The following is a 24722-nucleotide window of genomic DNA, read 5'->3' on the forward strand; positions in this document are numbered from 1 at the left end:
ACACCTAAGAGGAATGCGTGCCAAGATTCAGATTTAGTTGAACATTTTTAGGTTTGTTTTTTTTATTTTTGGTGGAGTCACTCTTCGAGGGGCTTGGGGATCATATGGGATGCCAGCTACTGAACCCTCATCTGTCATGTGCAAGGCAAGGGCCTTTCCTACTGTACAATCTATCCAGCCCAAGATTTTGAGTTAGTTGCATGTTCTAGTCAATGGAAAAGAGCATTGTCGAAACGTGTCTGTGTCATGGGCAAAACAAGCAAACTAAATCCCTGGAGATAGCAACACTTTTTATCATTATGAAGTGAATGCATTAACCTTATTTTGAAGTTAGAGAAAAGCAAGACAAATGACACCTGGCATCCTACTAAGTTTTGCTTTTTCTTTTCCTTTGCTCACAGTCTTAAAAAACCATAGCTGGGTTGTTGTTGATTTAAAACACATACTGCAACATCATGATTTATGAAGTTATTTGTGATTAAGTATCAGGCATGTCATGTTCCAACACCAACCCCTTCACCATTGTCCACTTCCCTCCACCAGTGTCCCCAGATTCCCTCCCCCCTACCAGTCTGCCTCTATGACAGGTACTTCTTTCTCTTTTAGGCACTGTGGTTTACGATACTGTTATTGGCAGGGTTTCATACTGAACACTTTACCTCCTTCCAACACCATGTCCTGCTCTAGTTTGGCCACTTCCTGCACAATTGCTGCAGTGTTGTAGGGCAGTATTGTGTCAAACTACCCTCCCACCTGTGTAAACTTCCCATTGAAGACCAGTTCTCAAGTTTCCAGCTTCTGTTAATAGCTGTTTTATCATTACCTATTACTTGATTTTCTGTTTTTAAAATATAATCTTTATTCTCATTCTTTCTTTTTAACTTCCATATATCATGTAATCTCTACAGCTCTGCATTTTGTAGCTTCTATTATAAAAGTCACGTGTGCTCAATTGAGGAAGCTTTAAAAAATACAGTAACTGTAATAATTACCCATATGCCAGCCCCAAAGGGGATGACTGGTTTCTATATTTTTCCACACCTGTTGTGCACAGCTCCATGCTGTCTACTTTGTGGCTTGGAAATACACTTCTTTCTCATGTTAGTAAGTATTCTTTTGCAACATGATGTTTAATGGTTACAGGGTAATTAATTCATAGATGTGCCATAGTAAATCAAACCTGTTCCTTATATTGGGTCTGTATCTTACCACTAGAACTTTATTTTTTTTGCCTTTTGGGTCACACCCGGCGATGATCAGGGGTGACTCCTGGCTCTGCACTCAGGAATTACTCCTGGCAGTGCTCGGGGGACCATATGGAATGCTGGGAACTGAACCCGGGTCAGCCGCATGCAAGGCAAACACCCTACCCGCTGTGCTATCATTCCAGCCCCAGCCACCAGAATTTTAAAAAGAAAGTTTTTCATCATACCCAGAAGTGCTCAGGAATTACTCCTGGCTCTGTGCTCAGGGATCATTCCTGGTGGAGCTCAGGGACCACATTGGATGCTGGTAATTTAGCCTAGGCTGGCCCCATGCAAGGCAGACACTGTCTCCACTGTACTCTCGCTCTGGTCCAACCAGAATGGTAAAGCTGTTTCAAGTTCAGTTAAAAAGAAATATTTTTTTTGTTTCCATACTGGTATCTATGTAATTTCTCAGTTATTTTCTTTTTTAAATTATGACATTGAACTTCATTATGCATGCCAGTTTTATCTTTTGTGTTTAGAATGGTTTTCTCATGTGGAATCCCTGGGACAATGAACATTTGTAAGGGTTTTAGGAAGCAGGGAGTTCTAATCATTGCTCTGAAATGTCTCTATTCTCCAGTTTATGGCTGTAGATACCCATTAGCACTATTGCTTCAGACGATGTTAGTTTCTGGCTAGAGGTTTTGTTTTTTTTTTCCTTATTCTCATTTGCATTTCTTTGATTACGAGTGAGGCTGAATATTTTTCCATGTTCTCGACGTGTCGCATTTCCTCTTTTGTGAATCGAATCTTTGTGGTTGGTGTATTTTTAGTGTTTTCTTTCCCCTTCTAAACCCCTTCCTGTGGTGCAGAGGAGAGAGAGCACCAGAGGGAGTGGCGCATGGTCATGAAGCAGCTGAGGGAGGGTGTCAGTTCTTCTGTGTGGGAAATGTGGTGATCCACCAGCTGTGGTCCCTCCTATCTTCTGGGGCTCAGGAACACTTTGTAGAAAGCACATTGCTTATTTGGGGGTGGAGGGTGAAGGCTACACTCAGTAGTGTTCAGGGGCTGTTCCTGGATGTATGCTCAGGAGTGAGCCCTAGCAGTGCTTAGGATCAGTGCCCGGGATTCACATGGGTGTTTGTTGGCTGCATTATAAGGAAGCATTTTAACCCAGTGCTATCTCTCTGGACCTAACAAGCACTTTATTTGTTATTTACTTATTCATTTTGGTCTTGGGGTCACATCAGCAGTGTTCAGGGCTTACTCCTGGCTTTGCATTCAGGAATCACTCCTATAGAGGCATGGGAGACCATCTGGGATGTTGGGGATTGGACCTGGTCTGCCATGTTCAAGCCATCCCTACATACTGCACTATAACTCCTGCCTCTTCCTGAGCATTTCTATGGTATCTTTTTTTTTTTTTTTTTTTTTTGCTTTTTGGGTCACACCTGGCGATGCACAGGGGTTACTCCTGGCTCTGCACTCAGGAATCACCCCTGGCCGTGCTCAGGGGACCATATGGGATGCTGGGATTTGAACCCGGGTCGGCCGCGTGCAAGGCAAACGCCCTACCCGCTGTGCTATCTCTCCAGCCCCATTTCTATGGTATCTTTTCTTCCCTTCAGACCTTCCATCGGGGAAAGTTTCTCTGAAGATCTATTCTGGGGACTTGATGGTGTGTGAAGCTAGTGTCAGCTATTATACTGACATGGAAGAAATTGGGAATTTATTGTCCAGTGCTGCAAACCCTGTAGAGTTCATGTGTCAGGTAAGGATATGGAAAGGAAATCTGAGGTCTCTGTGCAGGTGGTTCCCATTGTGGTTTCATACCATCTCTGCTGGGTAGATAATGGCTGGATGCAACTTCTGACCATCTTTCCTTCTGTATGCAGGCCTTTAAAATTGTGCCCTACAACACAGATACCCTTGATAAATTGCTCACTGAGTCCCTGAAGAACAACATCCCTGCGAGTGGACTGCACCTCTTTGGCATCAACCAGCTAGAAGAAGAAGATATGATGACAAGTAAGTCCTCAGTTGAATCCAGGAAGCCAGCCACGGTGATTCTAACTCTGACTTGACTGCAAATTTCTGTGTGATCCTCAACCTCTGAGGAGAATTCTCCTTCACTGGGGAGCCAGAGTCTTCCAAATTGAGAATCTTGAGTAATTCACCCTACTAAAACCCTCTGTCATCCCTACTTGTCTTCTAATGCACTCTGTTTTTTCTCTCTCCACTCCTGTGCTCTGCTCCATGGGAGACAGGAACTTTTGATTTGGGGCCACACCCGGCAGTGCTCCTAGCTCTGCACCCAGGGATTTCCCCTGGTGGTGCTCAAAGGACCACATGGGATGCCAGGGATCAAACTCAGGTCAGCCTCCTGCAAGCCCCCTACCTGCTGTACTATCTCTCCGGCTTGAGACAGGGACTTTTTTCACCTAATAATAATTTCATCCTGTTTCCTGGCACCTGCACTGTGGAAATAGTTTCTTATTCCCGTCAATAGTTGCCTTTCCACCTCCTTGCAGCATGTTAGGTTGTGCTGACTTGGGAAGACATTTTTTTCTCCAGGCTACATCCTGTGTGGAAGGTTGGAACCTGTAGAGGAGGCCATGTACTTCCCTAACATGCTGGGTTCCTGCAGCCAGCTCTCCTCAGTGTGGCTGTCTCGGGTGCTGGACTTTTGGCTCAGTAATAGTGGGACTGTACCTGGTTATCACTGTAGGTGTTTGTTTAACATAATGTGCTAGGAGCTGGGAGAACAGCTCGGAAAACTCCCTGAGCGTGAGGAGTTCAGGAAACGTGGGGCTCCAGGAAAGAGGCAATGAGGTGCTTCTGTGGTCTCAGAATCCTCAGGATACAGCTACATCACATCAAATATTTCTCCTGCTTGGTACCGCTTCCCATTTTTCTTCTACAGAATGGTCTTGCATCACTTTCAATAGGTGTTAATATGCTCTGTTCTCAAACTTGGATCTCAGCATGAAATATTTCATGGCCTGTAATGTGAAATCCTGGGGACACTTTCAGACTCTTCATTCCCAGTAACATATTCTGAAGACAACAGTACAGAATATGTTTCAGAATATAACTCAAGTTATATTATTACATGTTTGTATTCTTGTGGAATTATTAAAAGTATCTGGTGTAGAAAGCTCATGATTTTAAATAGCTAAGGTACAAGAATGATTGGGTTGGAGTGATAGCACAGCTGGTAGGGCATTTGCCTTGCATGCGGCTGACCTAGGTTCGATTCCTCTGCCCCTCTCGGAGAGCCCAGCAAGCTACTGAGAGTATCTCGCCCGCATGGCAGAGCCTGGCAAGCTACCCGTGTTCGATATGCCAAAAACAGTAACAATAAGTCTTACAGTGGAGACATTACTGGTGCCCACTTGAGCAAATCGATGAGCAATGGTATGACAGTGACAGTGTTCTTATTACACATAACCACACACACAGAGAGAGAGAGAGAGAAAGAGAGAGAGAGAGATTTGAGAAACAGTACAAGAGTTAAGGTGTGTGCCTTCTATGTGGACAACCTTTCTTCAGTTCCCAGCACCACACGGTATCCAGAACATTGCCAGGTGTAGCTCTGGAGGTCCCCAAACTCTGCTGGGATGACCCAGCTAATCCCCTACACCATATGACCCGAGTGTCCTTTTGCCCTTCATCAAACCCAGTTAGCAATTACTAGGAGGGGTCCCCGGGCCCTCTGAGCTCCACTTAGGAGGATCTCCTCCCCCCCAAAGACCCTGTTATATATGTGTATATAAAACAATGTGTGTATAATTGATGTATATATGGATATAGTATTTTAGATAGAGAGAGATTCAGAGTATTATATAGCTAGCTATATATGTGGTGTTTTTATCTATTATTATTGAACCTGGAAAAAATTTTAGGAGGAAAAAGCATATTTGATGTATTAAAAGATAGCACAGGGATTAAGGCACTTGCCTTGCCAGCAGCTGACCTCAGTTCAGTCCTTTGCACTGCATATGGTCTCCTGAGTACCACCAGGAGTGATCACTGAGCACAGAGTCAGGAGTAAGCTGTGAGCAACATCTGGTATCCCCTCACCCCAACTGAAAAAAAACACCTGATTTATTATATAACTTCACAATATGAAATATAAATGTCTTATTTTGGGTTGATTTAACTTGCTATACTCAGATACTAATAAGTGAAACGGTCCAGTGACTCTTTGGAGTACTTTGCTTCAACTCAGGCTTAACAGGTATCATGCTATTTGCATACATTAATGCCACTAAACATTCAACACCTCTCCTAAACCAGAAACTCTCTGAATACCATCTTATTATCTTCCCAGTTTCCATCAGATGGTCTAGAAATATTCTCTAATACAAAACCAAATATTCTCTAGTGATATGGAAAGGCCGAGGAACATACCCAACACCATGTGGCATACATATGATGAGATCAGGAATAAGAATTAGTAAGATATACTGCTTTCCTCGATTTAGCACAAAAATACAGTAGCTGTGGAGTGGTCTGAACTCTGCAGAGAAGGTTAAAACATGATTCTCAGCATGTTTTTTTGTTTTGTATTTTTTTTTTGCTCTTTGGGTTACACCCGGCAATGCACAGGGGTTACTCCTGGCTCTGCACTCAAGAACTACCCCTGGTGGTGCTCGGGCGAACCATATGGGATCCTGGGATTCGAACCTGGGTCGGCCGCATGCAAGGCAAATGTCCTACCCACTGTGCTATCGCTTCAGCCCCTTCCCAGCATGTTTTGTGGTTGCTACTTATGCCTTTTTAGGAAACTAGCACATTTTCAATTTGTACCATTTCTCAGGATTCTTTGGTCCTTTTGGTAAAAGGAGGTAGCATATTAATAACTAGAATTATCAGTTCTCTTTTTTTTTCTTTTTTGCTTTTTGCATACCCGGCAATGCACAGTGGTCACTCTTGGCTCTGCACTCAGGAATTACCCCTGGCAGTACTCCGGACCATATGGGATGCTGGGAATCGAACCCGGGTTAGCCGTGTGCGAGGCAAACGCCCTACCCATTGTGCTATCGCTCCAGCCCCAAGAATTATCAGTCCTTTAAGATATCATTTACTTTGTCTCACCAGGGCATGATCTTCTTGGGGTGTATGTGTGTGTGGGGGGTGACTGGAGGAAGCTTCTGGATGGCGTGCTAGGCTTGGTGGCTTTGTCTCTTGGAACAAGGGTGCTCAGGCTGTCCTTTTCTTCTGTCCAGTAAGTTTTCCTAAAACTTAAAGTTTGTGAAACTAAAGTTGTAAATTTTTCCCTGACCGTTTTACAGATCAGAGGGATGAAGAACTGCCCACCTTGTTGCACTTCTCTGCAAAGTACGGGCTGAAGAACCTCACGGCCTTGCTGCTTACCTGTCCGGGAGCTCTGCAGGCCTACAGTGTGGCCAACAAGCACGGCCACTATCCCAACAACATCGCTGAGAAACACGGCTTCCGGGACCTGCGGCAGTTCATCGATGAGTATGTGGTAAGGGCAAGGCAGGAGAGACCCCCCCATTCCCAGGATGCGGCATAGGGCTGCCAGTCAGCAGAGACGGGGGCATGTCTTCCTGTGTCTCTTCTGGCTGGGCCAGCGCATGAAGGTGTATGCAGCAAGCCCTGCAGGCAGACCTGTGTTCAGATCTCTGCACCTGTACCTGTCAACCATGACTTCGAGCAAACCATGGAAACTCCCTTTTGGTTTCCAGAAGGAAATTGGAAACCCTTCTAACCATACGATTGGTTTTTGGGCAAAGATATATATTGTATGTAAAGCACTGAAGTTCCCACCTCAGAAAATTCACAGAGATTTATAGCATAAACCTGATGAAGGCTGATGCTGATTCTTCTCCAATCACCTCTTTACCTTTTTTCCAAGGAACCTGGCCGGGACGCCCCTAACTTACTAACCCACTCTAGGACCCAGGCGTACCATCTTAGTAGAGGCCACAATAAAACTCTGCCTGAGACTTCAGAGGAGCAACTCTGAGACCTCTGCTGCCAACAGCCTCTCTCTCTGTGACCCTCTGCCTGGTCTGGTCTGGCCACCCTGGTTCATTCACTCTTCTTAGGACCCAGTGATCGTTGACTTTCATGTCTTCTTGGAGTCTCATCTCATCCCATGCCAAGCTCTTATTCTTTGCCCCCATTTTGCTTCCCTTGTTCTTGAGGCAACTGTGCTTCCTGGCTACCTTTGTTTCCTCCTTCTGGTATTCCTCCACCTTCACAGTTCACAGGAGCGATCTTCCTCCAGAGGACTCACTCTCTACACCACAACAGGAATGTGCCTGAGGCTTCCCCAGAAATGAAACTCTTTGTTCTGTATGAGAGAGTCTACTTGGAGACGACAATCAAAGCATCTGGAGGAAGAGTACCCCAAATTTGGGAGTGATGAAGTGTCTTGAATGAAGAGAAAATTATGCGTTCCTCTTTAAGGCTTTGTGATATAAATGCTAAAGGGGCTGATGGTTGGAGAGCATTTTTCTTCAGCTTTACGTGGCTGTCACAGTTGTTTGAAGCTTAATGTCACATTTCTACACCATTAGGATATTTTGTGTTCATAGCAGTAACTATATACTGAATGTATTAGATTGTCAAATGCATTATGTCCTTTAGTCTGTACCACCGTCCTTTGAAAATGGCATCCTAGTTCTCCCTCTCTCAAATGAGGGAAGACTTCGAAGGCAGAGTCCTGGAGGGGGAAGACAGGATTTGAACCCAGTGAGGTGTCCAAGCTGAGCTTTGCTGCTTTGCTCTGGGCCACAGGGAAGTCTGAAGAGGCACTTTCAGTTTGCACTGCACTTCATCCAGTTCACCTCCCTCGCATCATCTTGGTTCTTTGACTAGAATCACCTTCCACCATTGCTTCTTCAGCACCGCTTCCAAAAGGCTGTCCCTCCAAGAGCTGTCTGTGATCTCTCAGAACTGTCCCTCTTGAGAAGAGAAGAATCTCCTCTTCTGATCAAAGCAAATGACAGACCTTAAGCCTCCAACACTTCCCAGCTTTCACATGCTCCACTGCTTATGGCTTGTTAGCAAACCATCTCAGAGTGTCACTAGCCGGTAGCTCTCTTGAGGTAGCACTGCACTGTAGCAATCCCTGTCGTCCCGTTGTTCATGGATTTGCTCAAGTGGACACCAGTAACGTCTCATTGTGAGACTTGTTGTTACTGTTATTGGCATATTGAATATGCCACGGGTTGTTGCCAGGCTCTGCCACGCAGACAGGATACTCTCGGTAGCTTGCTGGGCTCTCCGAGAGGGACAGAGGAATCGAACCCGGGTCAGCTGCGTGAAAAGCAAAAGCCCTACCCGCTCTCTTGAAGTAGTGATAATAATGAAAGGAAGTTTTATGGGCTGATGCTGAAAGAAGGGCGGTAACCCCTTAGTGTTTGACCAGGGGAAGGTGTGCTGAGGTTTAGCTTCGCTGAAACCTCTTTACTGGCTTTACTGGCAGCTGGAGGCAGAATGGCCAAGGGCAGAGCAGCCTTTCGGGATGTGAGGCACATAGTACTTAGCACGCAGTGCCTAACACAGTGCACTTTGGTAAGCACACTGGCATTTCAGGGCACTTTGCTGGAAGAAGCTGGGGTAGGGACTTGAGTTTCTGAGGCCTGCGGAATCCCTCATCTGTGGCCCTGGATGGCCCATTTGGATTTCCATGAGGTACCCTCCTTATGTGACTTTCATTCCCAGTAAGGACTCACCGGCTTAGTAGAAAGGTTAGGAACTGGGCTTGCAGGCCAGTGGATTTTCCTGACTCAGGAACATAACTTTCTCAAGCAGTGGTGGAAAGGACGACATGACATTAGGCAGAGGTGAATACTTAGCGTTATACCTGGTGCCCGACTTGTGATAGATGCAGGTGAGAGTGTTCAATTCGTAGCCTCTATTCATTGGCTGTTAACCAACATTTCCAAAGTGTTTGACTCTGTTATTCAGCATAAAAGGGAGAGATAGAGTTTAAAATTAAAAATGTAAACCAGAGACCTGGTGCCTGGCCCCAAGCAGCTTTCAGTCTAGTCGGAAATATATTAAAGGACACCAGCCGCTGCACCCCTGGGCCAAGTGAGCCCTCAGTTTGTCATAAGCCATCGGCGGGCCTAACTTCCTGGAAATCCCTCAGAGTGTTGTCTTGTCTTTCAGGAAACTGTGGACATGTTGAAGAGTCACATAAGAGAGGAACTGATGCAAGGGGAGGAGACGGACGCTGTGTACGAGTCCATGGCCCATCTTTCCACAGACCTGCTCATGAAATGCTCGCTCAACCCCGGCTGTGACGAGGAGCTGTACGAGTCGATGGCTGCCTTCGCCCCGGCTTCCACTGAGGACCTCTGTGAGTAGCACTTCTGCTTCCATCTTCCTGCTACGGACAACTTTCTTCTTTCTGGTCTGTTTGGGGGAAGTCCCCTGCTTATCCCCACTGCCTTTCTGTACGCCTTCACCCCAAGATAAACATCCTATTTTACACAAGCTTGCATCTGTCATCATGTGCTGTGACAAGCAGAATTCTGCTCCAGACTTCCACCATTGTGACCATTGAACTGTCAGTAGGTGCGGGAAGTCAGAATGGGTGAAGTTGAAAGGCCCTGTTGCTAGGTCAGTGGCTCTGTGTGACTCTGTCAGTGGCTGTCAGTGGCTCTGTCAGTGGCTCCATCGGCGGCTGTCAGTGGCCGTCAGTGGCTCTGTCAGTGGCTGTCAGTGGCCCTCTCAGTGGTTGTCAGTGGCTGTCAGTGGCCCTGTCAGTGGCTGTCAGTGGCCCTGTCAGTGGCCCTGTCAGTGGTTGTCAGTGGCTCTGTCAGTGACTCTCAGTGGCTGACAGTGGTTGTCAATGGCTCTGACAGTGACTGTCAGTGGCTCTGTCAATGGCTGTAAGCGGCTCTGACAGTGCTGTCAGTGTCTCTGCTATAGTAGCTATAAGCGGCTGTCAGTGGCCCTGTCAGTGGCTATATCTGGTTCTGTAAGTGAACTCAGGTAAAATAGACCGAACCTCCGAGGGAATTTTTAGAAATCAAATAGAAGCCTGGATTGGGATATGAAAGAAAGAGGGAGCTGAAGAGATAGTTAGAGGGGTTAAGGTGCTTTCCTGTGTGCAGCTGACTCTGGTTCACCCCCTGACACTGCACACGATCCCCTGAGTGCTGCCAGAGTGAGCCCTGAGCACAGAACCCGGAGTAGCCTCTGAGCATTGCTAGTGTGGCAGAAAGAAAGAAAGAAAGAAAGAAAGAAAGAAAGAAAGAAAGAAAGAAAGAAAGAAAGAAAGAAAGAAAGAAAGAAAGAAAGAAAGAAAGAAAGAAAGAAAGAAAGAAAGAAAGAAAGAAAGAAAGAAAGAAAGAAAGAAAGAAAGAAAGAAAGAAGAAAGAGAACTAAAAGGAGAGGGAACACTCAGGCGTGCGACACATGAGAACTTAATATAAGAGGCAGGTGTAGATGCTCCGACAGTGTCAGCCTTGCCTGCTGCTCAGCACATGTCTGTGATACTGGTGACATGCTATGGCGACACAGGTCTGTGGCGACACAGGTCTGTGGCGACACAGGTCTGTGGCGACACAGGTCTGGTGCTGTGACACGGGTATGTGTGACACTTATTTTCCCTGCTTCTGCTGATTGCAGATAGGAAGGACATGCTTGCATATTATAGTCACATATTTACAAATAAATATATGCGTATCTTATTTGTGATAAAAAATATTTTATTTGTAAAAAAAATTACACGGGTCTGCGGTCTCATGACACAGGTCTGCAGGACTGGTGACATGGGTCTCGGGTGTTGGTGACACAGGTCTGTGGTGCTGGTGATATACATCTGCAGTGTTGGATGCCACCCCCTGCACTGGCATCAGCACGTGGACTTCCTGGGGGTGAATAATTCTTCAGCTCATCCTTTCCATTTTCTTAGTAATTGAATTCCGGGAATATACGTTCAAACCGTGCAAAAATAGAATTAAGTTCTAGGTCCTGAAAATTAAAAGCATAAGCAGTGTTGCAATGTTTTCCTCTCTCTCTCTCTCTCTCTCTCTTTCTTTCTCTCCTTCTTTCTCCTTTATTTCTTTTTTCTTCCTTTCTCCCTTTCTTCCCTATTTTCTTTCTTTCTTCCTTCCCTCCCTTCCTCCCTCCCTCCCCTCCCATTCTGCCTTCCTTCCCTCCCTTCTTTCTTCCTTCCTTTCTTCTTTCCTTCCTCCCTCCATGCCTTCCTTTCTTCCTTCTTTCTCTGTTTCTTTCCTTCAAGGGGGAAAGGGGTGTTACCTAATATTATTGGGTTCATATATGGTATACTTATTTCCAAAAATATATCTCCTAATTTTTTGATGGCTGTATAAATTTTGCTCATTTGTGGTAATCTTGTTTACTTATTTTAAAATTGTCATCAGAAAACCATGGGCCACACCCACTGCTGTTCAGGGGCTACTCCCAGGTGGTGATCACGAGCCCAGTGACCTTTGGGGGCCACATGGTGCCCGGGATGAAATCAGGACTCCTACATGCAGGGCAGGTGCTCAGCCCATTTATCTCTCCAGACTTATCTTGTTTTTTTTTTTTAAACAGTAAAAGTAGTACATTCTTACAAAAACTTGAAACAAAATAGTAATGTAATAGTGGACTGGAGCTATATAGCACAGCAGGTAGGGTGTTTGCCTTGCACTCAGCCAACCTGGGTTCGATTCCTCTGTCCCTCTCGGAGAGCCCGGCAAGCTACTGAGAGTATCCCGCCTGCACCGCAGAGCCTGGCAAGCTCCCCATGGCGTTTTCAGTATGCCAAAAACAGTAACAACAAGTCTTACAATGGAGACATTACTGGTGCCTGCTCAAGCAAATCCATGAACAACAGGACAGTAGTGCTACAATGTAATAGTAATCTGTGATGACAAAAGTCCATACCACTCACCTACCACCCTATCTATGTAGCATTTATTATTTCTATAGCCCAGCAAGTTACTGAGAGTATCCTGGCTGCACCGCAGAGCCTGGCAAGCTACCCGTGGCGTATTTGATATGCCAAAAAACAGTAACAACAAGTCTCACAATGGAGACGTTACTGGTGCCCGATAGAGCAAATCCATGAGCAACAGGATGACAGTTGACAGTTACATAGTTGGGTGAGAACACTTCCTTATTTTCCCTGTGTCTGCTGATTGCAGATATGAAGCACATGCTTGCATACATATAGTCACGTATTCACAAATACATGTATGTCTCTGGAGAAAGTTTTTAAATTTTGTTTTTGGCATTTTTTTGTTTTAGTTTATGGGCCACACCCAAAGGTGCTCAGGGGTTCCTCCTGGTTTTGTGCTAAGGAATCACACTCTGGGCCAGCTTGGAGGAACCATATGGAGTGGCAGGCATCAAATCTGGGTGCAAGGCAAGCACCCTGCCTGCCGTCCTATCGCTCCAGCCCTGAAGGTTTTTTCAAACCTGTAAGTGTGTGTGGAAGTCCTTGTGGGGGCAGGAATCAGCTCACTGTGCAAGGCCTGTGGCCATTGCTGTCTTTCTCCCACCCCCAGCTCATTGCCATGAGGTTCTTTGATCATGGGAACAGCTCGAAAATCCCTCAGAGATTTTCAGATTAGGAATTTTAGCTTGAAAATTTCTCACCCTCAAGGATTTTCAGAGTTACTTACATCCGTGGCAATGTCCATGTGCCTGAGCAACACAGATGTAAGGAGAACGCTGGTGTTAGATGCTCAAACCAGTTTGTTGGAAGCAGGAAGACCCCAAGACCCTTGAGGTTTGCCTTCTTGTTTGCTTCATGTATTCTCAAATGTGAGCTCTCTGGCGCTGCCTGAGACTTAGTTGTCCTTCCCTCTGGTCTGAGTATCAGATTCCCAAAAACAGACACTTACCTCAGTGGGTCCGCTTGATTGCAGGAGGGCGTCCTGCAACGGGCTAGAATAAGTCTCGTCTCCTTTCAGCCTGCGGAGAAGACATTCATGGGTCTGTGACCCTCACAGGAAGTGACTCTCACTTTCCTATCCCTGAACCAAAACGTAGGCATTTGGGGGATACTTTGAAATAGAAGGTGCATGCGGGCTAGAGGGTCGGAAGTGGATCTCAGCACCCACAGGCCTTTGCTTCTACACTGCCAATGGGAGCTCTAGATCATTGCTGGTAGGTGCTCCTCCAGGAGAAGGAGGGTGGGAGGAGGGCTGGGCCCACCTGCAGGAGCTGACCCACAGGGCACCTGCCCACACCCTTTAACCTCATAAATCCTAAAAGCAACCCTCCACGGGTGCTTTTGCCAGCACTTTACACGTGGGGAAACTGAGGCAATGAGGGTGAACAAGCTTTTCAGATCTTCCCCGCTACTAGGCAGTGGAGCCCAGATTTAAACCTGGGTTTCTCTGTCTCTAGAACCCTAACTCTGTCTCTAACCCTAGAACTCTGTGCCACCAGCTTTCTTCCAATGCCACAAACGTATGAAAAGAAAACAGCCAGACATGCGAGAGAGCGCAGAGGGGCGGAGCACATGCCTGGCATGCATGAAGCCCTGCGTTGGATCCTGGTACTGCATCCACTCACCCCCTGCACTGCTGGGTGTGGCTCAGTGACCCTCCGGTGCTGCTGAGTATTATGACCCTGCTGTACCCGAGCAGCACTGAACCATCAGCCAAGCCACACACCTGGGCCCAGTATCACTGGGAGTGGCCCTGGGCCCCCAGGCTATGCTTGGGAGGCCCCCCAAACTGCAACTCCAGCCTTGTTTCCCTTCTTCTGCCCAGACACAGGAGAACCCTGTGGCCTCTGGCGCCCCCTGCCCTGGGGGTGCGTTCTACCTCCTCTCACTCTGCAAGCATGACTGGAACAGCTCTTTCCGCCAGGACAGTCTTTTCCACAGTCAAACAGACTCGTTCACAAAAGAATGTCTGGGGGATGCCGTCTTTCCCTATGGCCTAAGTATCAGATTCCCAAAGACAGTCATGTACCTCGGTGGAACCAGTTTATTGCAAGAGGACGTCCTAGAATGGGCTAGAATAAGTGTTGACCCCTTTCAGCCTGCAAAGAAGACATCTGGAGAATGACCAATACCCAGTGGAAAGCCAGAGACTGTGTAGCATAATTTTGCCCTGTGTCCTGATTCAAGGGCTCATGATTGAGCGAGGAGACTCTCCTTGTGCAGAGAGAGAGAGAGAGAGAGAGAGAGAGAGAGAGAGAGAGAGAGAGAGAGAGAGAGAGAGAGAGAGAGAGAGGCCCTGCTTCATGCCTAACTGCAGGACTCGCACTTTCTGTGCGAGCTGATCCTCTCCTGCACTTCTCAAGGCCGCTGAGTGCCAGAGCTAGCCCAGTTTGTGGCCACCTTACATGGTCCCAGGTTGTTCTGGCGACTGTAGGAGTAAGGAGGCAGCTGCTTTGGGGATAGCGAAAGTAAGCCCATTGCTTTTTTCTAGATCATATAAACTCTGAGTTCTCTGATTCTAGATACGGTTTGATTTGTACTTCTGTTCCTAAGGTTGAAGGTTAAGAATGGTAACCTACTAGCCCAGAACGAGCAGCCCTTCTAGCTGGGGACAAACCATTCGTTGTCTACCAGGGACCTCTAGGGGAAAGATGGCTCAGGTGATGAAGAAGTGGGATAGAGAGCCGGAGAGAGAGATCCACAGAATGACGGCATGACTTGCGTCCTGGAGACCTGGGTTGGGTTAGATCCCCAGCATCTAAGCCCCATCAAAGATCAACTCTCTGAAGCAGAGGCAGGTGTGGCCCAAGAACCAAAAGAAAAGTGAGCTAAAACAGGGCTTCTCCCAACCATTTTTCTCCAGAGAGATGCAATCCAAGGTGGGTGGGCAAACACCTTGGATTCATTATGTAATTGCTTTTGGATAACATTTCAGTGATTGCACTCAGGACTGGAGCAATAGCACAGCAGGTAGGGCATTTGCCTTGCATGCAGCCGACCCAGGTTCGATTTCTCCATCCCTCTCGGAGAGCCCAGCAAGCTACCGAGAATATCCCGCCCACACGGCAGAGCCAGGCAAGCTACCTGTGGCGTATTCCATATGCCAAAAATAGTAACAAGTCTCACAATGGAGACGTTACTGACGCCCGCTTGAGCAAATTGATGAACAACGGGACGACAGTGCGACAGTGCACTCAGAAACCTACTACTGTTGCCAATTCTTTTTTTTTTCCTGCATTCAGTTATGCAACCTACAGTCTAAAGGGGCTGGAGACACACTGATGAATCGGAGATCCGTTATGTGCTCGGCTGTCTCTGTTGTAACCTGCCCATGCTTTTGAGCCAACAGACTACTTTTCTCTGGTTGTCCTTGGGCTTGGCGAGTGGAATTATTTCCTCTTTACAAGGGAGCAAAGGATTTAGTAATTTACTTCTTCCCCGTGGAATGAACCTGAGTCAGCAGATTCCCAGGGGACAAGTCAGCTGGGACGCAGGCTCTCCTGGTCTGTTTATGCCAACTCTGGGATGGGTACTTTTTTTTTTCTGAGGTGCTGGGGTACACAAGCCCAGGGCTTCACAGAAGCAAATACTCTGCTAGTGAGCTACATCTCCAGCCCTTATTGGGGACTGATTTCTAAATGTCTAGCCGAGTTTTTCAGTGTTCCACTTGTGTTACCGCTCAACCCTTGAGACTGAAAATAAACCTATGGAAGTAATTAGGATCCTTCATTCACTCATGCACTCAAGAACACATTACGGACTACAGGCTTTAGAACTGCTCCTTCAGTCAGCGCTGGAGGTCATTATCTGTGCTGGGTTCTGCCTCTGAGGTTTTGATTCCACTTTAATTTCTCCTTCCTTGAGGGAGTGCATGTGTGCTTGTGTGTGTGTGCCTGCGTGCGTAACACAGACACACCCACACACCCACACCCACATACCCACCCCCCCCACACACACATCACTCTCCTACTTTCAGTCTTTAGTTTAGATATGCTGCCACCAGGTGGTAATTCCATGTCTTTGTCATCACAGTTTTTCACCCTTCCTTTGCTCAGTTTTCCTCCAGCTTTGCTCAGTCCCTCCCTCCCCCCTCCCTCCCTTCCTCCCTCCCTCTCTTTCTTCCTCCCTCCCTTACTTCTTTCCTACTTCCCTTCCTCCCTCCCTCCCTCCCTCCCTCCCTCCCTCCCTCCCTTCCTTCCTTCCTTCCTTCCTTCCTTCCTTCCTTCCTTCCTTCCTTCCTTCCTTCCTTCCTTCCTTCCTTCCTTCCTTCCTTCCTCTCTCCAACCCTTTGAGCTATTTCGCCAGCGTTTCCAATGCTTTTCTTTTTTTGACAGGTGATGTTGGGGCCACACCCAGCTGCGTTCAGAGCTTGCTTCTGGCTTTGTGCATAGAGGTCACTTTTCGAGGTGCTTGGAGGACCATTTTCAGTGTCACAGATTGAACAAGGGTTAACTGATTGCAAGGCAAGCTCCTTTTCCTCCTACTAGTCTCTCTTGCACCATTCCCAAGTTCCTTGAGAATTTTTTGTTCAACATCCCACAGATTTTAACATATATACCTTACTACATAAGAAATACTACATAAGAAATTCTTATGTATAAGTATACTTATATACTGTCACTGTTACTGTCATCCTGTTGCTCATTAATTTGCTTGAGTGGGCATCAGTAACGTCTCCAGGTTGGAGCGATAGTGTAGTGGGTAGGATGTTCACTTTGCACACGGGTGATCTGGGTTCGATTTCTCTGCCCCTCTTGGAGAGCCTGGCGAGCTACCCGTGGCATATTTGATATGCCAAAACCAGTAACAACAAGTCTCAACAAGTCTCATACTTATATAAGTACTTCTTATGTATATATACTTATTACATAAGAAATAAATGTCTTGGACTGATGCCATAGTACAGTGGACAAGATTTTTGCCTTGCATATGGTTGACCCGCTTTTGATTCTGTCCATCCAAGTCCTACCATGAGTAACCCCTGAACACAACACCAGGAATAAGCCCTGAGAATTGCCAGGTGTGGCCCCCAAACCAAGCCAAGCAACAACAAAAACAAATAAATGTCTATCTTAAGGGATAGCTCATGCAAACAGGAAGTAAGAATTAATATATATCCCCGCCTTGGTGATTTTCACTATCTTCGACCCCGTTTCTTCTCTAGTTCTTTTGCCCCATTCTATCAGAGAACAATACAGTGGTCCTGGCGGTCCTTTAACATAGGTTATGGATGTCATGTGAAAAGCCATACGCTGTGGCCCTATCACCTCCCTAGACTCAGGTACTCAGGCCACTCCCCGAGAGTCTGGGAGGCCTTGTACACTTCCTCAAGGTAATCTGCCTGTGTTTTTAGCTCGAGTAAATAGCTCCATATGCATCTTTTCTTTTTGCATAAGGAGAAAGGAACAGATGGCAAAAGGTTACCTTCCTTTTCCTAGAAATTATAAACTCACATGAGTTCTCCTAATCCAGCCCTGGGGGTGGGGTTCTGCTTCCTGGCACTCCCTCCCCACACTTTTCTTTTTTCTTTTGCCTACCATTGGAGCTCAAGCTTACTTGCAGCAGAGAGCCAACTAGTTCCTGGCCAGCTTGCAGGCGTACGTTAGCAACTGCTTGGTGACCGATCTCTGTAACGGGTCACTCTCAGGAGGGCTCTCTGATCGAAGCCTCTCCAGAGAGCAGGGTCCCCTCGGAGCTGGGAGCACAAGGAAGAGCCTTGCAGTCATCCATGCAAGATATGCATCCGGCTGCAGGACCACATGGAAGCCAGTTGTTGACGTATTCATTTGTTTCTGGAACATTTCACCTTTTCCATGTGTACCTTACCACTCACTCTGTGCTCAAGGGCCACTCCTTTTTTAAAAAATTTTATTGAATCACTGTGAGATATTTCATGTTTGGGTTACAGTCACACAATAATCAAATACCCATCCCTCCACCAGTGCACATTCCCCACCACCAATATCCCCAGTATACCCCCCCTTTCCCACCCTCCCCCTGCCTCCATGACAGACAATATTCCCCATACTCTCTCTACTTTTGGGCATTATGGCTTGCAACACAGACACTGAGAGGTCATCATGTTTGGTCCATTATCTACTTTCAGCACACATTTCCCATCCCATTCCTCCAGCCATCATTTTTTTAGTGGTCCCTTCTCTATTCCAGCTGCCTTCTCACTCTGCTCATGAAGCAGGTTTCCAGCTATGGGGCAATCCTCCTGGCCCTTGTATCTACTGTCCTTAGATTTTAACTTGTTTTGTTTTTTCTTTTCTTTTTTTTTTTTTTGCTTTTTGGGTCTTACCCGGCGATACACAAGGGTCATTCCTGGCTCATACACTCAGGAATTACTCCTGATGGTGCTTGGAGGACCATTTGGGATGCAGGGAATCCAACCCGGGTTGGCTGCATTCAAGGCAAATCCCCTATCTGCTCTGCTATCGCTCCAGCCCCTGGGGACCACTTTTTTTCTTTTTTTTATTGAATCATGGTTAGATAGTTACAAGCTTTCATGTTTGGGTTACAATCTCACAATGATCAATCACCCATCCCTCCACCAGTGCACATTCCCCACCACCAATATCCCCTTGGAGATCAGTCTTGGTGCTGCTTGGGGCACCAAAGGCAATTCCAGGGATCAAACTAGTGTTGACCACCTGCGAGACAAGCCCCTGAACCCCTGTTCAGTCTCCCCAGCAGTGTACCTTGTTTTTGTTTAAGAACTACTTTCCTGGACCACTGAAATTCAGCCACCCTTCTGTTCTTTCCCTTGGCATACCCACTAGGAGAGCCAGGTGATGCTTTAGGGGTGTGGGGCTGGGTGCAAGGGCTGAGTCTTCCATTGAGACAGAGCTCATTCAGAGGCAGGGCCGTTCCTGTCCTGTTCAAGCTGACAGGAACCCCGGGAGTATGGCGGGGGTGGGGGGGCAACATGGGAGACAAGGTCCATGGCCCTTGCTGATTTCCATTGCTTTTCACTCCTCCATTTTTCTCAGTGCTGTGCTGGAGACTTAGGCACTTGGTGAAGCATGAGGGCGTTGAGTGGGATAAAGTGACTAAGGTAAAATTCCATCGCTAGTGGGCTACCTTCTGGCTGCAGCCGGTCCTTGCTGTTGCTCTCTCTTTCTCTGACTCCCTCTAATTTATTTATCTTCTGTCCCTCTGTATGGGTGACATTGTCTCTCTCCCCGCCCCTCTAACTCCCTGTCTTTCTTGTTCTCTCCCCCACTACTGTTCATTGTCTCTTCCCATTAGGTGTGGAAAAGTCTGTTGTTTTTTATGGATACCATCCATCCGAGCTCTCCCTTCCACCTGAGCATAAGGGTACAGGTCAGGGTTCAGGTTTTTCTCAAAGGTTTGACCATGCTCCATGTTGCTCAGAGCTTCTTTTTGTCATTAAAAAAGTATTTGCTTTTTTAAAAAAGTGTTTTGACCTGCTTGCAAGATGTAAGAGCTTTTCCAGAAGTCTCATAGCATCTGGCCTCTGTCCTCTGATTTGGGTTTATGTTGGTAACAAATTATCTGGATGAAGCTTGCACTGCAGCTGAATGTGTAGGTGTAGGTCCCTTGTGGAAGTAGCCTGTGGATTTCTTTGAAGATTCATTCTCACTTTTTTGCTTGTTTGTTCTGTTTCGGGGTCACAGTTGGTGGTGTCCAGGACATACTCCCAACTCTGTGCTCAAGGATCACTCCTAACAGGGTATGATGGGGTGATAGGCGGTGCCAGGATTGAACCTGAATCAGCAGAGTGGCCACTTAGCTCCTAACTCCAGCCAGCACCTTACCTGCTGTACAGTGACTCTCGCCCTCATCTTTCTCACTTTTGTCTCTCTTCTTAGCTGGGGCCCTACCTGGGCTTTCTCTCACCTCCCTTCCTGCCATGACTCTTTCTGAGAAACTTCTTAGAGAGCAGACAGCACTGCTGCAAACTCTTTCCACTGAGATATTAAAAAAAAAAAAAGGCAGTGTAGTACTGTTGTCCCGTTGTTTGTAGATTTGCTCGAGTGGGCATCAGTAATGTCTCATTGTGAGACTTGTTGTTACTGTTTTTGGCATATCGAATATGCCATGGGTAGCTTGCCAGGCTCTGCAGTGCGCGTGGGATACTCTCGGTAGCTTACCGGGCTCTCTGAGAGGGACGGAGGAATTGAACCCGGGTTGGCTGAGTGCTAGGCAAATGCCCTACCCGCTGTGCTATGGCTCCAGTCCGAGATAAAAAAGACTGTACATTTATTTTCCCAAGATCAGCATATAGTACCTTTCAGGTTTTTGTTTGGTTGGTTGGTTGGTTTTGTATTACTTTTTGGGTCACACCCAGCGATACGTAGGGGTTACTCCTGGCTCTGCACTCAGGAATTACTCCTGGCGGTGCTTATGGGACCATATGGGATGGGGATTGAACCTGGGTCGGCTGCGTGTAAGGCAAACACCCTACCTGCTCTACTATCGCTCCGGCTCCTTTTCAGTTTATTAACTGAAGAGTGAAATGCTTAGAATTTGAAATGCAAACCCTGAGCATCCAGGGACGCTGGGTGTTGTTCTATATGTCCTCCATCTGGAAACAGCCCCTTCACTTCTAGCATTTTCAATGTATTTTACTCACTCACGCCTGGCATAATCCTATATGCAAGGATGAATGTATCTGTAGAGTCATCCAGCATGGAGCTGAAGGGGACCTTACCACTTCTGCACTCCAAATAACGATGGACCTTTATTCTTCTATCACAGAAGCAATACCTGTCAGTAGCAGGACTTAGAAGTACTTCCACGTACCGGTGTTGGTTGGTTGGTATCACAGCCTGGGAAGCTGTGTCAATAAGGATTCTCAGGCCAGTCACCTAAGTCACCTCTTAGGAAAGGTGACTGATGCTTGCCTGGAGTATGAAATAGGGACATGGAAGTCAATATACGTATGCCTTCTGGACTAAACATTGAGAGATGTTTATGTATCTGTAGATCAAGTTTTAAAACAATCACAACCTATACATTGAAAGAAAATCATTTTCAGATCCCTTCATGTGGTTGGCAGGAGACATCCGGAGACTCACCGGAATTCAGTGACTCAGTACGGCCTGGTGTGCCGAGCCCAAGTGTGAGCGAGTGGGCAAAGCAGGGATGCCTGGGTGTGCACTAATCCGTGGGCCCTGCGCCCGTTGCCAGCCTGGTCAAATTTTAGGATTCGTAGATGCTTTTTAGTCACTATCACTGTCACTGTCATCCTGTTGCTCATCGATTTGTTCGAGCGGGCACCAGTAACGTCTCTCAGTGAGAGACTTAATTGTTACTGTTTTTGGCATATCCAATACGCACGGGTAGCTTGCCAGGCTCTGCTGCGCGGGCTTGATACTCTCGGTAGCTTGCCGGGCTCTCTGAGAGGGGCGGAGGAATTGAACTCGGGTCGGCCGCGTGAAAGGCGAACGCCCAACCGCTGTGCTGTCGCTCCAGCCAGCCTGGTAGGGGGTGAAAAGTCACAACTCGTGGTCTGTGCTGGTATTTGGTTCTATCTGTGGTAGGCAGACTAATGTCCCTAAATCTGTGAGTAGGCTTGGTTGTGTGGCCAAGGTTGGGTAAGAGTGCCAGTGTTATTAAGGTTGCTAATCTACTGACTTAAAGTTACATGTAGAGGGAATATCTGACCGTCGGGTGGTTTCAGTTAAGTCACACAGGTCCATAAAGGTGGTAAAGGACTCGGAAGGTGAGCCAGAGATGACATCATGAGAAGAACTGAGGTCAGCTGGCTTTTGCCTGACATGGCTGGAAACTTCGCACTGAATACTGAGGACAAACATCGGTGTTACGTGCTGTTACTATTGCTACCATTTTACAGATTGGAAAAGAGAAGCTGAGAGGATTTAAACACCCCAAGATCACTGTGGGCAAATAGTTAATGAAATAGCTGTCATTTCCTTTTTTTTTTTTTCTGAGCGGAGCTGACCTTTGCTTGACTTCCTAGCTCTGTTCCCTTGGTAACTGATAAGAGCCAGATGTCCCGGTGTTTCTAAGCAACATTACCGATGAACAAAATGACCCCTTATTGGCTGGCAACTTGCTTCTGGAACTGGAAGGAGCTGTGACTGAACCATAAATCCCCAGAAGGAATTCCATACTTTGGGCTTGCCAGAGGTCCATGACTCTGGTCTGCCTTGGGGGTGGGGGTCCCTGGAAGCTTCTCAGAGAAGTGTTCCTCTATGGAATGTATTGATCCGGTCATCACCTGATTGGGAATCTGATCTCCATGCACGGGGAGTGGCAGGCACCCGGCTCCCCTGGGTCAGGATACCAGTGGGACTATCCTGCTGGCCGTGTCAATGCCAGTGGGGTCATCTTGTGCGTGTGAGCATGCAGCCGGATCTAAAAAGTCTGCATGGGGGCTGCAGCGATAGCACAGCGGGTAGGACGTTTGCTTTGCACGCGGCCAAGCCGGGTTCAAATCCCAGCATCCCATATGGTCCCCTGAGCACCGCCAGGAGTAATTCCTGAGTACAGAGCCAGGAGTAACCCCTGTGCATTGCCGGGTGTGACCCAAAAGGAAAAAAAAAAAAGTCTGCATGGCGTTGGACTGGAGGGTCTGGCGGGCCTGCAGCCTGAAGTGAAAGCTTTGCTTGCAGATCTTGGTGTCCGCGCCTCTCACCAGCCTGCCGACCACCCTCTGACAGGTTCTTGGAGACTCAGCAACTACCACAGACTCAGGGCTGATCCCTGGTGGAGCCTGTGGTAGGTTTTCCTTCCAGAACCATGCTCGGAACTACCACTAAGATGAAACAAGGTTAAAGACATGTTTCCCATAGGTGGTTCATGGTCCTGCCACAGGTGCCAACCTCATGGATGGAAGGTGGCTTGATGGGATGGGGATCAGGAAAGGGAGGTCACCTCCAGGCATGACACTTGTTTGGCTAATATGTGGCACCTCATCCCTCCTTTTCTTATCTGCCCTCTCCTTTCCCCTTTTTTGTCTCCTCTTCTCTTCCTTCCCATCCTCCCTTCTCTGTCCTCCTTCCCCTTTCTTCTCCCCTCTCTTCCTTTTCTCTACTCCCCCCTCCCTTTTTCCTCCTCCCACATGCTCTTCCTTCTGCTTCTATTTTTTTTCTATTTTTTTTAAAAGGTTGTTTTGACCTTCTTTGAGACTTAGAGAACAATTGGGAAAACGCAAAGTGTTCTCTTCCACCATAGTTTGCCGAGTATTGACAACTTATATAACCATAATACCATCATTAGTAAAGCCAGAAAGTTAATATTGCTACAATACCATTCACTGACCTCTAGACCTTGAAAGGTCTCACTAGTTATTGCCAATGTTCTGTTTCTGTTCCCAAGTAGGGTTCTAGATGCTGATGGGCTCCTAGCAGTGGATCCTAGGTCAAATCTCACAATGACTGTGCAACCAGGTATCACTTAATGATGGGGTGCTCTCTGAGAAACATGTCCTGATGTCATTTTATCAGTGTGGGAATATCATGTAGGGTATTTGCACAAATTAGATGGTGGAAGCTGCTGCTAATCTCGGCTCCTTGTACAGTCTGTTGTGACCGATGTCATGTATGTGGTCCATCTTTGACCAAAACAGCCTTAAGTGATGAATGACTGTAATTATTTCTCTTTGGTCTCCTTCAATTTGTAAGAGTTCCTCAACCTTGTCTTTTCTTGACACTTAAAGACAGTCTACATCATTTCTATTTTCTCTACATCTTTTTTCTTACTTATAGACTTATCTACATCTTATTATATAATCACTCTTATAACTTTATCTTGGAAAATAGCAAAACTTCTTGTTTATTTCATGTTAGTTCGATATATTTTTCAACATAGACATTTTACTGTATTAAAAAGAATCAGTAAACCACTAGGACGACATAAAACTAAGATGCTTCTGTACTGCAGAAGAAACGATGGCCAGAATTGAAAGATACCCCACAGACTGGGAGAAAATATTTGCCCACCACTCATCTGACAGAGGATTAATATCCAAGATGTATAAAGCACTGGTAGAAATTTACAAGAAAACAAACAAACAAACTTTTCAAAAAATAAGGGCAAGAAATAAACAGAAAGTTCCTCAAAGAAAACATATAGATGGTCAAACAGTAGATGAGAAAGTGCTCTGTGTTACATGTCATCAGGAAAATGAAAAATCATTTCACACCAGTGAAACTGGCACACATTACAATGAACAAAAGCAACCAGTGTTGGCTTGGATGTGTGGAAAAAGAGACCCTCATTTACAAATGGTGGGAATGCTAACTCGTCCAGCCTTTTTGGAAAAACTGTGGACACTTCTCAAAAAACTAGGAACTGAGTCTCCATCTGACTGGGCAATTCCTATTCTTGGTATCTATCCTACGGGCCCAAAAAGTTGGTTCAGAAAAGACATTTGTCCTGTCTTCATTGCAGTACTATTCATAATAGCCCAAACCTAGGAACAACTTCAGTGACCAAGAACAGATGACTGGATAAAGAAACTGTGGTATATTTACATAGTGGAGTACTACTCAGTTATAAGAAAAGATGAAATCATGCAGTTTGATGCTACATGGGTGGATCTGGAGAGCATCATGCTGAGTGAAGTCAGAAGCAGAGGGAGACACAGAGTGATCTCTTTCGTATGCAGGATATGAAGAAACATAGGGGAATTACAAATG

At 46.5% G+C, this 24722-nt stretch overlaps 1 protein-coding gene across 1 annotated transcript in view; it reads left to right on the forward strand.

Annotated features, from left to right (window-relative positions):
- The window catches only part of PIK3AP1 (phosphoinositide-3-kinase adaptor protein 1), a 137128-nt gene that overhangs the window by 72218 nt on the left and 40188 nt on the right, over window positions 1–24722 (forward strand). Inside the window, exons 5-8 of the mRNA XM_055119021.1 lie at window positions 2819–2961; window positions 3086–3218; window positions 6488–6684; window positions 9342–9531. Coding sequence (XP_054974996.1) covers window positions 2819–2961; window positions 3086–3218; window positions 6488–6684; window positions 9342–9531 — 663 coding nt within the window. The remainder of the gene's footprint in view (window positions 1–2818; window positions 2962–3085; window positions 3219–6487; window positions 6685–9341; window positions 9532–24722) is intronic.

The sequence above is a fragment of the Sorex araneus genome, chromosome 11, assembly GCF_027595985.1.
Source record: "Sorex araneus isolate mSorAra2 chromosome 11, mSorAra2.pri, whole genome shotgun sequence".
Lineage (NCBI taxonomy): Eukaryota > Metazoa > Chordata > Mammalia > Eulipotyphla > Soricidae > Sorex > Sorex araneus.